Source organism: Lingula anatina, chromosome 1 (genome assembly GCF_051362555.1).
Source record: "Lingula anatina isolate TDL-2025a chromosome 1, LinAna3.0, whole genome shotgun sequence".
NCBI classification, from domain to species: Eukaryota; Metazoa; Brachiopoda; class Lingulata; order Lingulida; family Lingulidae; genus Lingula; species Lingula anatina.
Genome location: NC_141767.1, coordinates 3889533 through 3907053, shown reverse-complemented (window position 1 = coordinate 3907053; position 17521 = coordinate 3889533). Strand labels below are relative to the sequence as shown.

Genomic DNA, 17521 nt, shown 5'->3' with positions numbered 1-17521 from the left:
CCTATCTTGTATCCTAAGAAGGCTTCTTAAAAGGAACGCATGCGCAGATACTTATTCCCTGGAGAGGGCGCTCCTTTGTTGATGTCTGACGTCATATCTACGGCAGCCATGACAGTTTACACAGGTGTGCTTTGGAGGCTTGTCTGAGTTGTTTGTACCAGCTAGCTCAGTTGCCGCATGTATCACTGAAACTTTAAATGTAAGTAACTGGTATTTTGCCATATAGACATCCGAACATGAGTTTGCCATTTACAAATCATTGAAAATTCTGATAAAGAAGAATAGTAACATGAGTAAGGGAGCAGTTGCGTTACAAAGAAATAACTGTCAACGATCGATAAATGTTCTTTGGTATTGACTTGTGATTTGATGATCATGGGTAATACAAGGAGCTCGTTCTCTCTTTTATACATGGCAGTATTGAGAAAGTGATGTTGGTCAAGTTTTTAATAATTCAGGTTTTGCAACTGCTTCAGACCGTAAAGGTATTTTTAATACACACGTACTGTATAATAACCGTACTCAGTATCTGCCCCAAAGCAAACTTGTAATTGATTTTATTGTAAGAAACAGATTTTTAAAAAGGTGTTTTACACACACCACATTAATCTATTTTACTCTTGCATGTGTGTATGTATGTCATGATATTATTACTTTTTGCTGCAACATTGAGTGGATTTTATAGGCGATAACCATTGTATAACCAAAAATTTTCATTAAAAATTTAACGTTAATTTGGACATATTTAAGAAAAAATTGTATGAAAGGCATTCAGTTCTACTTCCAATCTAAAAACTTACCACAGTACCTAGACAATTTTAAGATTGAATTAAAACTTTTGAAAAACATTGTTTCATACTAATTTTACCTTTCTTTGCTTTGCAGGAAACAGCCAAATGAGTTTTCACTAATCAAAATGAGTTTTACTATGCACACTTAGCTGCAACAGCTGTGTATTGCTGTATGGTCTACAAGTAGCTGGCTGGCACACAATGACAAATACAAGTAACCCCACAGAACAATTGTCACATCTATCCCAGTTCCACAAGTAGTGCATTGCATTCCTTAGCACATTGTCACACCTAATACAACATGGCCACCAGCTCTACCAGCACCCTGCGTAAAAGGCAACTCAAGGAGTTTTACAGGAAAGCCCACTCGTTGCTCAGTGAGGACGACCGCGATTATCTCTACAATGTACTCAAAGAATACCAGTCTTACAAGAGAGTGGATAAACTAGTACAATGTCTCCAGTCAGCATTAGATACTCCTGTCAAACTGGATTTATTGAAGGACATACGCAATTTAATACCAGCAGCACACTTGAGTCTCTATGATCAGTTGGCGCCCTATCATAAAATGGCGCATCCTTTTGTCCCACCAATACATTCCACCAGGGGGACCCACTCTGCAGGACATTCCACTGGGCACCCCAGGCAAAAGTCAAGACCAGCATTAAATGGTAAGCAATGGGGGGTTCCTCGTAAATATATTTTTTCTTTTAATGTCACTAGTTGGCTCGCTTTTATAAGTAATAAATGTGAATATAGGATTAGTATTTTAGTTGATTAGATCAACTTTTGACACCCTGGTGCAAGAACAGCACTTCAAGCTGATGTTGGTCAAGTATATTTATTACAGATTTATTAACAATTAACTAGACTTGAAAGTATGAATATACAAATGGGGCAGTTAGTCAAAAAGTGGCTGGTTGATACTTATGGTAAATCTTATCTTTCTTTATATCAAAATTAGTAAAACATTTTCCATATGTAATTTTATTTATTGAATTGGGGAGATAAATATTATTTTACAATGAAATCTTTTTATATAAATATAAACATGCCATCTTCACTATGCACTACTTCACACAACTTTTTCTGTAGTCTGTCCCTGGGGTTGTCATTATTTTAAGGTAGCAACTATCAGTCATTCTTTACAGGTAGATAGCAACCCAAGAACTGAAGGTTATCACTGGTACTGTATTATAGGACTTGTGTAACAGTCTGTTCATACCTGAATATTATCGTGTTATTTTTGATAGGCACCATCTAATACCAGAACACTATCACTGTTATGTAACCTGCTACTTTATGTGAAAGGACACACGCTTATCTCAATCCTGGTTTAGGGCCCAATTCAGAATAGTGGTGTCCAGGTATTGGATAGTGTGATGCCCCTATTGATTATACTGGTACAGGTTTGTTAATAAACTTATAGAGAGTCTCCCTGACTGCACTGATCAATACTAACAGGTGTATGTTTTATCAATAATAGAAGATTGTTGCTGTGAAGAGATCAATGTAAACTGTGATCAGGTAGTTGTTCCTATTAAGTAGAGGGCATTGATTTTATTGCAGGTGAAGTAAACAACAGAATCAAGTTAAACATTCATACAAGAACACATCAGTCATCGTGTAATTAGGCAAAGATTTAAGCTAATATACAGCCCCCTATATGATATGTTTTATCTTGCAGAAATTGTAAGAAACCTATGTTTCTCTTAGAATGCTATTAAAAGAGTGTTTTCAATGGCTTATTGGCATATAGCTTTAGAAAAGGAAATTATAGCAGTAGCTGTAAATATTTAAAATATGCAGCTTTGAAATTAAGTTTCATTTACCTGTGTCTTGTGAGGATTCTAAAACTTGGAAGTATGTATACAAAGAGATGCCATAGTGCTAATGGTAGGTAAAATAAATTCACAGTTTAGGATATTAGTCATATTTGCTCTTGAGGTATTAGGCTTTTCTCCTATTTCAGCATGATCATTTCATTGTTTACATTTTAAGTAACCAAAACCAACCATCTTGTTAAAGTGGACCTGTCTTCATTTATAACTTTTTTACTCCAAGTTTATTGGTGAGTTGAAACTTTTGTATCTAAATCAGTAGTAATTCATTCATGCATTCTATTCCCAGGTCACATCTCAGGCTACCAGACACTGCCCCTGAACAGAGGACACAGAAAGGAGCAGGGTTCATTCCTCACTGTGAACATAGACAAACATCCTGATGAGTCTCTGGGCTTCAGTATTAGAGGAGGATCAGAGCATGGACTGGGGGTGTATGTCAGTGAGATTGACCCTGGGTCTGTGGCAGGTGAGGAGGCAGTGGGGGGAGGGGCATGTATGTGTGGGGGGATGGAGGTGATAATGGGTGACTGGGGGCGGGGAATGATTTTTTGTTAAGTAATAAGTTAGAGATTAGATAGATGGGAGGAATGTATTTGCATGTCTAGGGTTTTATATTAATAGGATAGATTCTGAGTCTTAAGTAGTGATTAAATCAAGAGAAAAAGTGTGTTAGGTGGGCCAGATGAGGTGCTGTATCATTGTGTCTGGGTGTTCAATATTTGTTGTATATCAGATATTCAAAAGTGATTTAAGATATTTTTAGTTGTAGATTTAATAGTGTGTGACAGTGCCAAAGAATGTGACATTGTGTACGGAGTCATTATAAATGTCTGTGGCATAATATTCTATTTCAGATCGCAGTGGTCTCCAGTTGGGGGATCAGATCCTTGAAGCCAACAATGTGAACTTTGACAAGGTGGCCTCCAGCAGTGCTGTGAGGGTCCTCACTGGCAGCAACAGACTCAAACTGGCAGTGAAGAGAACTGGGAAGATACCAGGGCTCAAATATGCCAGAGAGAAGACATCTTGGTAAATATGCTGGCCTGAAATTATTTTCTGGTATAAACTTTACCCACTGTACCAAAATAACCAGTTGTTCCAGATTGTTCTAACCAAGTCAGTTTTCAGTAAGTTAATTAAGAAAATTTAGAAAAAAAATTGATTTTGCTGTAGCAGATAAACCATATAGATTTTATTTTAACTTATTATTAATCCATTTGAATAGATAAACCTCAGTTACTTATTCCAAATTTCAGGTTTGACACTAATGAGCACAAGATAGTTGATGGTCAGTTTTTTCCCCATGGGTCACTTCACATTCCACTGGACAGCCAACAGAGTGATAATGGTGTCAAGAAAGTGAATCTGACCACTACAAAGCGAGGAGAGTTTATAGGAATAAACATACGTGGGGGCAGTGAATATGGACTGGGAATATATGTGTCAAAGTTAGTATTGTGTACTGTCTCATTAGTATCTCATCCTTATGTAGAGGAGGGGAGTTCTACCTCGAAAAATGCAAAAAAAAGTGTCTCATATTCAGTGCTGTACTGTGTCTGTTATTGTGAAGCTTTGTGTGTCTGTTCTGTACTGAAAGATTTGATAATTTATGGTGTGTTACTGTGTATTTATATTTGGTTTCTGACTTTTGTCATATTGACTCAGCCATTATATTTCTTTAAAGCTCATGTCATCTTCAGTTGATGCTTATTAAATTTAGGGTTAAATAGTTGATGGGGATCACAACAAAATCTCACAATCTGTTTATCTGTGTAAATCGTAGACTTGACTATAATATGTATTTGTATTTAGTAATTGACTGTTATATTTCTGTCTGTAGAGTTGATCCAGGAGGGCTGGCAGAGGAGAAGGGGATTGTGGATGGGGATCAGATTATAGCTGTCAATGGACAGAACTTTGAGTGCATCACTCACTCCAGAGCTGTAGAGTTTCTGCAGACACAGTCACAGCTCATACTCACTATAAAGGTACCAACAATAACAGGGCTTCTACTCATTATATATAATGTAACAAAATATAACAACTATAATTGAATTTAAACTGATTTAGCAACAATGTTTTACTTTTGAATGCATATGCTGTTTAATGATAGAGGTTTCTAACTATAATATTAAAAAGGAAGAATTTATTGCTCTTATCATTTATTGAAGGAAGTAAAGTGTTGTGCAGGAAATGATAAAAGTTACTGTTTCTACATGTATTCATTTATAACTATTTTCTACAGCACATTGGAAAGTTCCCTGTGTATAAAGAGATGTATGCTGAATATAGCTGGGTTGACGGAGAACCAAGGAGAAGGAGGAGAAACAGTAAGTTTTTGGCATACCTTCCTTGTTTCCTTACTTCAGAAATATTTCCAATTTAGTTAAATTCAAAATAGATAGTCTAATGCAAGGGTGTGCAAGTTGAGCTGTATAAATCCTGTAGATGAAAAAAGGGATTCATAGTACTAGAATAAGATATATATATATATGGAAGTTTATTAGTGTTCACATGAATGTTATTCACCTAACTTAGTTGAACAATGTGCATGTCTTGTTTAAAGGTTCAGACTCAGATTCTCTGATATCAGAAGGTAAACTTTATGGATTGAGATGGGTTTCCAAGTTTTTTTTCCTGTGAGAGTGTGTTGTTTTTAAGTTGGGTGCTGTGTAGATTTGTTGATGCAAAAGTGAACAAATAAGATTTTATTTTTATTTATATTTCATTTTTTGTTTATTTTTATTTTGAAAGTAGCAATAGAAATGATATGATTTTTGTGGATTTGAATTGCATATTATGTTTCATTTTCACACCATCCATCATACATGCTAATTATTTTTTGCTGGCTGTTGTGTAGTTTTAATGCATTTTTATGTAATGAGTGTAAGAACTTATGAGAAGATCCCAGAGACCAAATTGTTTATGTAAAACTATAAAACTCAGGAGAATTATTTAATTGTTAGTGACAGTTCTTGCAGACTGTATCTATCCCAATACTGATGTATATTATAGGGCCTGCCACCGCCCCTCCCCCTAGACCACACAGCAGTTATCATCTCAGAGAGGACACGCCCCTTGTTGAGAGTAAAGTGGAGGTGTTCACTCAGACCCCCAGCCCCACTCCCAGTGGAGAGTCCTATAGGTTGGTACATCTGGACAACTTATCTCAAATGTGTTATCTACATGTATTAACCCATTCTTTGAGTACCGATGTTGTAAATACCATTTTGTCAGAGAAAATGTAGTATTTTAGTCTTATGGATCTTTTTGATAATCTGTTTTTCTAATTCTTGCTAAATCCTCAACTTTAGCACAAGAAATATATCACCTTGTATTTAAGCATTAACCCCATAGAGCCCGTCACCGCATATGTGCGGTTCAATTATCGTTTACCCCAAACGCCCAGAACCGCATATGTGCGTATCTTGGAAAGATCGTCTTCTGTACTCTTTTGTATCGTGAGTCATGAAATGATATATAGTTTAACATCCGGGTATGTTTCTTGTCTCTCATTGCCACCATTTTTAAAGGCGATGGAAATATATATGAACGAAAAAACGGCGATTTTCAAGACTTAGTTGGAGAAAGTAAAATCAAGATGGCGGCTCCTCGCTACGGTAGGGACCTGCGAAGGGATATTGTTATTGAAATGATTGAAAATCCGGACTTTGAAGAGAAGTCTTCGTGTGACAGTAACATAGACAGTGGCGTTGATATTCATTTATTTATGATATAAAGGACTATAGAAATATATATGAGCGAGAAATTGGCGATTTTCTAGACCTAGCTGGTGAAAGTAAAATCAAAATGGTGACTTCTCACTACGGAAGGGGCCTGTGAATGAATACTGTTATTGAAATGATTGAAAACTACGACACTGATAAGGTGTTTACGAGTGACAGTGATATAGTCAGTGGGGATGATATTCCTTTATTCATGATATAAGTTTTAAAGATATTTTTGTCATAGATGGTGTAAAAATTTGACTTCTATTCAGCTCTGGCCACGATGTTCAGGTGAGCTGAAAAGCTGGTATGCCTGATAGCAAAACGATCATAACTTGAAAATTGATAGAGATAAATTGCTGAAATTTCCTGAATTGAAAGTTACTATAATTGACATCATCCCTGTGAATTTTCAGGCAAATGTATGTAGAAATAAAAAATTGATGTGCATAAGATAAATCAACTTTGTTTTATTTTACCCGTTGCCAAATTAAAATGTAGTTTTTAACCGGCTATAACTTTTGATACTGCATGTTAAATTTAAATGTAATTCTATTTTCATTTAGCTTGAAATATTGGTTTTTTAAAAATGTATACTTTGTATGGGTAATAAAGGCAAACAAAAAAATTATGACCAATTTACTGAGGTGACCCGGCTTTTCAAGGCTAGCTCACAGAATTAATTGGGCACAGCAGAGCTTTATGGGTCAGCATTAACTGGATCCTATGGGGTTAAAATATTTCATTCTGTGCTCTTCGATATTTTTATACTCACAGGATGAATTAGATGCTTTTAGTTGTATATAAAATCAAATTGTATTGTACTGTATTATATTTTATGTAATATTTCACCTCAAGCATGGCAATCCAGACCGAGGAAGTGCTGTCAGCCCAGAAGGACCTGATCATGCCCCACCACGATGATGTCTACCTGCAACGCCCCTCCACCTCCTACCAGGACAGCTCACCAGGGGGCAGTCCAAACGCCACCCTGAGGGAAAGGCCGCGGACACCTATGGGGATGAAAGCTCTGAATATCAACAATGCTAACAAAGGTGCCACTGTGGAGAGAACTCAGAGTCTCAGGGTGGAGACAGGTGAGAGAGAACACACACACATGCACTGGTGCGCGCTTACACACACTTTGTAAATGATATTTTAAGTTTTGCAGTTCAACATATAGATTTTTGCATTGCCATGACAACAAAGTTCTGAATCCAAGTTCTACCATCTTTTACTGCCACATTTAAGGACTTATTCACATCAAAAGTTGCTTACAATTGTTTGGATTTTTTCATGCATTTCAATATTGTGCATGTTACAATGTTTTTTTGTTTTTTTTTGGTCATGTTAATCACTTGCACTAATATGTCTTTCAGTTTTAACGGGTAATGCCATTCTGTATTCATTTTTAGTGTCTTATTCACTATAAGTATTTGCACAAATGCATGTCAGCATTTTCATTTAGTTGTTTCTTCTGCCTTAATAAATGGTCTTGCTGTCATTTTCTAAATGTTGTACCACTATTCTAGCTCTGCACGCAGTAGTTTTAGATATCATACCTTTTGCAGTTGCTGATAAAGGTTCCAAAGAAAACAAGAAAGTGAAACGCTCCCGAACATTCAGAGAACTTTTGTTTGGCAGAAAAGACAAAACATCTGACAGCTCTCAAGGTGATTTATTTCAAAATGAGACATAGAAAGCTATAGATTAGACCGTTAGTGTTTTATTTTGCTCGGTTTTATGTTAGACTCGGTGCATGGGTGACATACACTATCCAACCTTTATATACTGTGTTTTTTTTTTCACTTTACTCCTCCACACATTGTTTCTTTAGTATGTTCTTTTTTGCTCAGCCTTATATTCTAATATTGTAGTTTGAAGACTCTTTTGTTGATACAAATTGATGTTAAGAATTCCAGTAATAGTTAACTGATTTTATTATGTTACAATCATAGCAGGGTCTGTTAGAGGCAAGTCTAAAGATAAATCTAAAGCAGCTGTGAAGAAAGGAAAGGGAGATAAAGATAAGAAATTAGATGAAACAGATGGGAAGAAAAATGGAGGTAAGGTGGTCACAACAAAACGTTTCATGTTAAAGTTAAAGCAGTAAGTTTAACATGTCATGTGATAAAACAGCAGAGCCAAGTGAGATAATTATCACGATTATCGGACACAATCTTCTTACAAATAGAATACTACTAGCTAAAGTTTCATTAAGCATAATCAACTGGATTTTGCACCTATAATATTATATAATATTATAGACAGAAGTAAGAGATGTTGGTAATATTTGGAAAGTTTGTTCATCTTTAGATCCTTGTTAGCATATGGATATTGTTGATACAATATTTACAGACCTGAAGAAGTTTGGTAAAGGTGTCGGCACCCAGCTGATGCTGCAGGAAGCCATGCAGGGGTCTGCACTCAAGATGGTGGAGGACATGGCCAGGAAGTTGCTCAATGAGGATGAGGCTGCTGCCATAGTGCGGCACGTCAAGAGGGTAAGGTTTGGGTTCATTGTCAGTATAACACAGAAAGATATACATGTATATCAACTATAAATCTCCTGGTCTATACAAGTAATTACGGTTATATTTGGGTATAATGTTTTAGGTTTTGGAAAGGTTACCAATAATTTTTTATGTATTTCAGTATTTGGAGGAGCGTGACATAGAGTCAGTGGTGCCCCCTATACTTGCTATTTTAGACAAACCAGAAAAGATGCTTTTGTTACGGGAGATCAGGTATGTTTGGGAAAATTAGTGTGTGGTTTGACAACAGGCAACTGAAACCATTTAAAAGTTACTGTGTAGATCATGTTGTTTTGTTGTAACAGTTCTCCTATAGAAGAAATAACATGGAATAAATTGATAACTGATATTTCGATGTTTTGCATAATTCCAGAGGTGTGATCTACCCCACGGACCTAGGGCGATTTGACAGCATGGTATCTCGTCAGGAGTTGGAGGCTTATGAGGAGTTGTCGTATGTAATGAATGCCACGTCCCCCATGCCAATGAGACGGTCAGGTGGAAAAACTTACTTTGGTGCACCCAGAAAACAAATCATGGAACCTGTATCAGGTGAGAGGATATACATTGTAGTTGATATAAACTCCTACGTAAACACAGGCTTTGTGACAACACATTGTATCAGAGTTTTCAAGCAGGAATTTCATGACCTAGGCATTATATGAAATAGTTTACTGCTTTGCCTTTCAATCATGTACAGCGTCATGAAATTTGCTTCATGTAGAAATTGTTTTGAACATAGAACACAAGTATCACTGGATAAATTGTCCCCACAATTCATCCCATCTACTTGGTAGTTTGATCTATGCTTATGGAATAGCTGGTATACATCAGTAGTCACATGTAGCACAATATGTCTCATATATTTTGCTTGATGTAGGAATGTCATACATGGACGTAGAGCAAACAAGCAGTCAAAGTAAGGCACAGGGCTGTATAAGTTACCGCACCTGTTCTTAGATGCTATACACCCCAGTAGCTGTTGTATTATCACAGATGAATGGCTTTACTAATGTCTACTTATTTTAATGTTTGCATTATAAAGAGGTCTATAGCACAGTTTTTTGTCATTCCTTAGCACTTCTCCTGTCAGTGGTCTATGACTCTCACCAGTAACCCTTTACTGATACCACTCTGCTCTGTAGCTGTCAAACATTTTAATGTTGAAATTAAATTTAATTAAAGTAATTTACCTTTTATCACCCTGTATCTCACTTCTACCAACAGTTTTAATCATTCTTTTCTCTTACTAACTTAAATGTAATACACTTTAAATTTTATTTAGTGAACTGAATTATTCTCAGACACCTTAATGTGCCCTGTGGATGTTGTAAACATACTTCACTCACACTATTATGGTGATGTAATACATACATGTATGTTTTACATGCTAATTTAAGGGTGCATCTTTTGAAAGATACGATATACTTTGTAGTACCTCATTATGATACCACGTTTTTTATGTTTGATATTGGTTTTGCAATTTTTATGTAATATGGTTTAAAAGGAAATTAATGAAGATTAATTCATGATTTTTTCTGTCAAGTTCAACTAGATATCTTTATTATACTATCTTTTGTTACATTTATTTCATGCAAATAATGTTTTATACTTACTAGTCTCCCATGGCCAATTCCGCTTGAAGACAGAGGAAGAACGTGAAAGAGAAAATGAGCGTAAACTGGCCTTAGAAAGAATTAGAAAAGAAAAGATGGAGGAGAGAAAAAGGGAGAGCCAAAAGCAGAGCAATGAAACAGTCCCATTTCCCAAGCTTCAAGCTGCTGGGGATTATGAGGATGTAGATGATGATGATCTGTCAGATGTTGAATCGGAACTGAGAGCTGGATCATCCCTGAACACTACACCACCATCACAGAATACTTCCACTCCATTAAAGGTGTCACCACTTGCATCCAACTCAAGAGAACCTAACCCTAGTCTGCCATCATCGATCAATTCATCTCCAAAGCAGTTGTATGCTGTGGTGAAGAGGGACAAGAAGCACCTGAGGCCCAGGGTGGAGCAGAACCCAGTCTATGAAACTGTCAATGTGACTTTCACAGGGAATGACGAGGAAAAGGAGGAGGAGAGACCTGGTGTGCAGTATTACACGGACAGTCGAGGGAGATTGTAAGTTTTGACTGTACACTTCATGTCACACCTTTTGCAGTGTCTCCCAACACAGTGTCACACCCAACACATAGGCAGTCTATCTTTATATTATAAAACATTTAACACAAAAGCATGCCTCACTTGCACTGTCACACTTTATGCGATGTCACATCCAACACAATGTCACAGCAAACACATTGATTAATGTCATGACTAATGGCTGAAGTAAAGAGGATGCTATGCATATGCTAGTTCTTAAGCTCTGTCATTTTAGTAAATGCCAGTTTAGCTAATTGAGAAAATCTGTTAGTTGTCAGATTGTTTTTAGATAAGATTATAAAGTAACAAAAAATTTAGATATGAAATTTAGCCTAATGTACAGCATGTAGTGTTTTATGATTAAAATTATTTTAAATATGTTTTTTACCAGCAGGAAGGTAACAGGTGGGGTAATACATGGTTTAGTATGTTATGACAAGCACTTGGCTTTAGAATGTTATCATGAACTGCTTCTCACTAATCATTGCTTTTGATCGGTTCCTTTTTATACTTATATTATCTGCAGACACATAAGGTATGATAGAACAACCCATTTGTAACAAGGTATAAAGAATGTGGTTTGTTTTCTGCCGTGGTTAGCATTTGTATCTGTTTGTTTAAGAATGCTTTTTTATTTATTTTATCTTATTATTGTTATTATTATTATTATTATTTTTGAAAGCAGTATTTTAGGCACTGGGTTATGAGTTACTTTTGCTTGAAATAGAAAAAATCCTGCCATATATGATATTTGAGATTTATGAGTTGGCATGTTAGCAAAAGTGAAGTGCGACAGCACACATTGCTGGGGCAACTTTGTTTAGTGTCATTGCTGTTATTTAAGATTGTTGTGCTTTTGATTGGTTGATGCATCATGCCAAAAAGTATTTTTCTGCTAAGATATCCCTAATTATTTATTTGATAGCAGTTATTGGGACCATTCCCAGACCCTGTTGTACTAACTGTAGATTGATCTATCTCCGAGGGGATCCTCATTAAATTGTAAACGGCTTAGATGTGTGTCACACCTATTTAAGCTGATAGGAGGTAATTAAATATCGTTTAGCAGCTTCAGTAGGTGTGCCAGACATCTAAGCTGCTTAAGCTGAAAGCAATATAGCGAGAAACCCCTCGAAGATGGATCGATCCTGTTAGCTTGATCTAGGTTTGGGAACCTAGTCTTAGAAATCTATTTATTTTCATATGATTGTTTGGAGATGTGCATGCTATTTGCACCACAAATGGAATTTTTCTTTATTCTTTATTAGCTTCTTTCCATTTCATTGAGATATGCATCAGTTTTTATTGAAACTTAAAACTGTAGAATCAAAACAAAGGTAATGGATTGAAGACAGTGAGCCAAAAGATGTTATACTGGTACATAACATTTCAAACAGTGTGTTATTAATGGAAATGTCAAATTTAGCAATCTTCAGCACTTTTTTAGACATTGTATTATAGTTGTGTAAATTTTCTTGTCAGTTTCTCAAGTTTTCTCCAAATTTCAGGGAACAAGATAGTGATAATGGTAGAAGACAACTAGATGTTAATGATAGTGAGCACAAAGTCCAAAATACCACAATACAAAACGAGGAAAATACCACAGTTCACAAGGTTGAGGACACTTCAGAACACTATGCCATCCCAAATATTACCTTAACCAAGCCAAATACGGGTGACAATCCATTACCAGCAGACTTGAGTCACTATGATGTTGCCACCCCACCCCCACTGCCACCACCCCCACCCCAGGAGGAACTCACAGATGTTGCCATGGCAACATCCACACTTCCACCCCCTCCTGGTGCTCTCACAGCATGGACCAGTCAAGAGTCTGTATCCACACAAACTGCTCACTCTTCTCTACAGGAGGCTGAAAAAGATGCTTGTACCCTGGAGGATGACGACGACGACGATGATGATAATGATTTTCATCTGTCTGTGGCTTTATCTGAGGAAGCAGGAGCCTCAGGCAGCATGGATACCTCTAGGTCCTCTAGCAGGTCCAGATCTGCGGCGTCTTTTACAGCACCTCCACCCCCTGACACACCTCCCCCTCATGATGGGCCCATGGAGGAGGATGATCTCACTGATGGAGAAACTGTTGAAGCTCCATCCACACTTTCAATTGAGCTGCAGAAGAATGTGAGATCTCTAGGTTGGTCTGGTGTTGAATTGTAGTTGATATTGTTGAGAATTTTATTGAAATGACTTTCACAACCCTGTAATTTTTCATTGATATATATGTATATGGCAAAGAAACCCAATAAAAAGGTTTTCAATTCACATTAGATAACATCCATGTCACAAGTAAATTACTGTAAAATTCATTTGAATTGAAATGCATCATTATATTTTCAAATTTTATGTACCTGAATTTTCATGGAATTTCACGACAGAAGCTATGCTGCTCAAAATCCCCAAGAGTTTGAATTGGTCCTCAGTAACTTTATCAGTTGCATAAATTTATGTAATATTTTATCTCTAGGTATCAGTATATCAGGCGGCAAGGACAGCAGGACCCAGCCCACTGTGAAAGTGGAGAAAGTGTTCCCTGGTGGTGCAGCAGCTGAACAAGGAATACTCAAGGTAAGCTGCCTGGCGATCCTTCTCAGAACAGCCACACATGGTGGAAGTAAAAATCCTGTGCCATTTCCATTAAAAGAAATGGGAGAGGAATGCTGATGATAGAGGGGAGTTAAAATTTCTAGTAACTTTTAAAACTTGGGTTGTTATTTCACTGCACTGAAAAATTACTTAAAAAAGGTGCACTGAAAATTACAGGTGTGATGTGATTGTATATTTGGTATAAAGTGTGATTGGTGGGTCAGGCAAAAATTTGATAAAATTGAAAGTTTTTGAGTTAAAATTTAAGAAGCATTGTTACTTTCAAAGGCAGTGATCCTATGATACTATAACATCATGCAATAAAGTATACGTAATTGATATGCTTATGGTATGGAATTTTCATCTTTTAAGTCGTTTCTTACAATTTTTCAGAGTGGCATGGAAATCATTTCCATAGATGGCGAAAGTCTCCAAGATGTGACCCATCCTCAAGCTGTAGATATCATTAGAAGAGCTTATAATAATAAAACCAACACCACCATGGAAATAGTTGTGGTACCACTTCACTAATATGGTGTGGATTAGGTTTTATTGTAAAATACAATTTAAAATGTAGCACTAGATAAGAAAATTCAGCCAGGAATGATGTCAGTAAAACAGCAGACAAAATTAATATCGGCAGCAATATTTGTTGTTCGCTCTGATGATTTGGACTATGGTAAGCATGTAAGACAGTAAGTGCTGAATTTCAAAAAAGTTGAATTATTGTGATTTCAATTGAACAAATGAAGCATTAGACATGAAATTCCAGTTATGCAGATTTTCTTGCATAACACAGAACAATATTTTAGATACATGCATTAGACGTTATATTTTTACACTATATAAATGTATATTTTCATATAATTCACATTGTGTCTAATGACGCCGTCCCTTTTTTCACACATTTTGCATTTATCACATTTGACTTGTAGATGTGTTTACTTATATATTAATTTTACAATCTATGGATCTCTAGTTTAAACATTTAAGGACATACTTTAATATCCTAATGTCAAATGAGTGTTAAAAATACCATGTATATCATATATTGTTGGTCACGCTATTATAATAATATTTGCCAAAAACAGTGGTTGTGAACACAAGCTGTCAATTGTTGTGAAATATCTTTGTCCCCTTCACTTTTCACAATGTTTAAGGTTTGACTTTTGTTATGGTTGTCCACAAGCTATGGCAATGGATTTTTTTTGTTTACATGACAAAATGGAATTATATTGTTTTATATCGATCAGTTTTTTGTGCGTAACTGACTCAGTTACAGTTAATGTATAATAGGTTTTACAGTTACACTTAATTTTACATTGGATGAATTTTTTCTTTTATAACTTTTTTTTATATCAAAGTCATTATGAAAGCTTACGGTCTTTTAATTTTTAGACATTTTGCTCAAATGATACATTACAAAGGTATACATGTGTACTTGCAGCAGTGTAATTCGAAATTATTTATCACACAATTAACCACTTTAAAGGCTTTTTCTGTGGTGATTGGAGTAAATATCTCACACTTGAGGAAGGTATTTAAGAGACAAGAGTCTCCATTTCCTTTAAATGCAGTTTTTCATGTTGACTTAGATTAACGCGCAAAAACTAAAATTTATCTTGGAATACTTAATGCAATTTAATCAAACAAAACCATTTTTTGTTTCATTTCTGATAGCTTTAGACAATTACTTCTTAGGTCTAGCAGGAGTGATCTTATCATAACAGATGAACAATTCTTTTTGGAGCATATTTTTGTAGCATTGTGTGGATTTTATGTTTTGATGACTTAAATAACTCGAGATATTTTTCAATCTTTATTAAAATATATTAATAAAAACATGTTTAATAAATAAAGCAAAACAGCTTATTTAGTTTGACTCTAAAATCATTTGTATAAATTTGTTGCAATATATAATATTACGTACATCTGAATGAAAGTCTCAAGTATTCTTGAGCATAACTTGTCGTTTTCTTTTCTTTAGATCATCCTCTTTTATCAAATTAGCAATGTACTGCTCTTGCTGCTGTTGCAAGGTTAGCTCTACCAACTGTTTTTGATGTTTGATTTGTTCATCTTTCAATTTTTGGGCTAATTGCTGGACTTCTTGTTTTTTTGTTTGCAAATCATCGTCTTGCTTCTCCTTTTGCTTTTCCATCTCTAAAAAAGAAAAGGAAGTCAACACTATATCACTCATTTTAACTATTTGGAGTAAAAAGTGGGCACTTGGCTGAACTACAGTGCTGCAAAATATATATTTATACTAAATAAATATAAATGAATTGATTACAAGTAAAAAATGAATATTAAGGAGGTAATTTGAACTCTTGCTATTTGTTAAAGAAGAAAACACTTCACTCAACAAGAAACAAGTCTGCAAAACAGAACTAATGACTATAACCTCATCTTTAATAAACGGCCTGTTTATGAAATTACCTGAAAATTTTGTCTCTAGTTCCATCTTTTTACTAGTCTCTTTCATTGCTTGATTCTTTAGAAGTCCAAACCTGCAACAGATGGGTTTTAAATACCTGGTGAACATTATTTAAAAAAATACACTATTAAAAATGAGAAATTTCAAGCTTTGCAAAATAATAATAAAAAATAATAATAAACACTGGATTGCAACAAAGACGTGGTTGTTCATCTATATGTCAAAAGCAAATACATTTGACCTTACGTTTTTTGAAACTGTGCCTTCTCTCTCTCTATTTGCTTTGTTAATACTTCTATCTCGCCAAGAGCAAATTCAAGTTTGTCTGATATCTCATTTAGTTTGCTCTTTGTCTTTGAGTGCTCATATTTTTCAACCTTGAACAAAAAAGAGCAATTAAAATAACTGTTTTGGCAGCATTTAAAACATGTTCGTATGTACACTAAGCAAGATGAATATGGATGCATTCAACATAAAGAGATCAAAAAAGAAAATTTTACTAAATTTCTCTTTGCTACAATTAACAAGCCTTTACTGTCACTACACAATTTCTTGGAAATGTTATATATTAATTTGCCAGAAAAAATCAAAATAAGCATGAAAATTTTAAGATTACATGTATCACAAAGTTTTTAAAACCCTGCAATACACAGAAATGAAAATATATATGAACTGCAAACAAACAATACACATATTCTACATGTGCATGCACTATGTAACCACTTTTAAATTTACTCACCTCAAGTTCTTTAACTAGTGCATTGTATTTGTCCAAAGGCACACTGTCTTCTTTGCTACTGCTCTATTGGCAAATAAATAGATCCAACTTAGATGACAGTGATGAATGACATTGTTCAGAAATTTCGGTGTTTTTGCTCACACTGCTATTAAATGATCTATTAAACAACTCTTATCAAACTGAGTGATCAAAAACTAATAAGCTTACTGTTACTGTAAGTGAATATGAACTAAGTTTGACCTATCGAGTTCGGAACTAAGTATTTTGAGCTCCAATTTAATATTCAGGTAGTAAGAGATTTTTACCTATTCAACACTGACAATACAACCTGGTAAATAGCTCAGTACAAGTTGACTAAAAGTTACAACTTTACTTACATTACAAGTGAACTCTAAAAAAATTAAATGCTGCAATATAAATAGGTTTTGTATTATTAGTTACGTATGCGAAACCGATTGAATATTACCACTTCATGGAGGCGTTTAACTGCCTCCTGCTGCGCCAAAAACACGTCCTGCAACTGTTTAGAAACCAATACATGTGACGGCACATCTAAACCACTTGAAAACCCAACATCGCGACCCGCCATATTGTTCATAAATCTAGTTCAAGGTCATATTTCACCATAAGACTTTCCTCGTTGAAGTCTCGATCTCGAACCACGTTATTACGTTCTCAAATATGTGTAAT

The 17521-nt window shown here is 35.4% G+C and overlaps 2 protein-coding genes across 7 annotated transcripts; one reads left to right on the top strand and one right to left on the bottom strand.

Annotated features, from left to right (window-relative positions):
- The first annotated feature begins 76 nt into the window (after nucleotides 1-76).
- On the top strand, nucleotides 77-15523 carry LOC106172110 (PDZ domain-containing protein 7). 6 transcript variants are annotated; one of them, XM_087011444.1, is made up of 20 exons: nucleotides 77-199; nucleotides 886-1462; nucleotides 2922-3101; nucleotides 3490-3664; nucleotides 3892-4083; nucleotides 4476-4623; nucleotides 4881-4965; nucleotides 5202-5231; nucleotides 5651-5780; nucleotides 7222-7460; nucleotides 7935-8036; nucleotides 8325-8429; nucleotides 8722-8867; nucleotides 9019-9110; nucleotides 9271-9449; nucleotides 9778-9816; nucleotides 10517-11027; nucleotides 12557-13206; nucleotides 13537-13637; nucleotides 14049-15523. In XM_087011444.1, exons 2-20 carry the CDS (start codon nucleotides 1093-1095, stop codon nucleotides 14184-14186), a joined length of 3612 nt encoding a protein of 1203 aa, XP_086867570.1. In that variant the 5' UTR covers nucleotides 77-199; nucleotides 886-1092; the 3' UTR covers nucleotides 14187-15523. The 6 variants fall into 6 exon arrangements, with proteins under 6 accessions (XP_086867570.1, XP_086867564.1, XP_013408159.2 ...); XM_087011438.1 differs by having other exon boundaries at nucleotides 8322-8429; XM_013552705.2 differs by lacking the exon at nucleotides 5202-5231 and having other exon boundaries at nucleotides 8322-8429.
- On the bottom strand, nucleotides 15462-17457 carry LOC106172099 (spermatogenesis-associated protein 24). The gene is made up of 5 exons (XM_013552693.2): nucleotides 17298-17457; nucleotides 16832-16894; nucleotides 16339-16469; nucleotides 16095-16165; nucleotides 15462-15818 (listed from the first exon to the last, which is right to left on the bottom strand). Exons 1-5 carry the CDS (start codon nucleotides 17427-17429, stop codon nucleotides 15601-15603), a joined length of 615 nt encoding a protein of 204 aa, XP_013408147.2. The 5' UTR covers nucleotides 17430-17457; the 3' UTR covers nucleotides 15462-15600.
- Nucleotides 17458-17521: the final 64 nt, after the last annotated feature.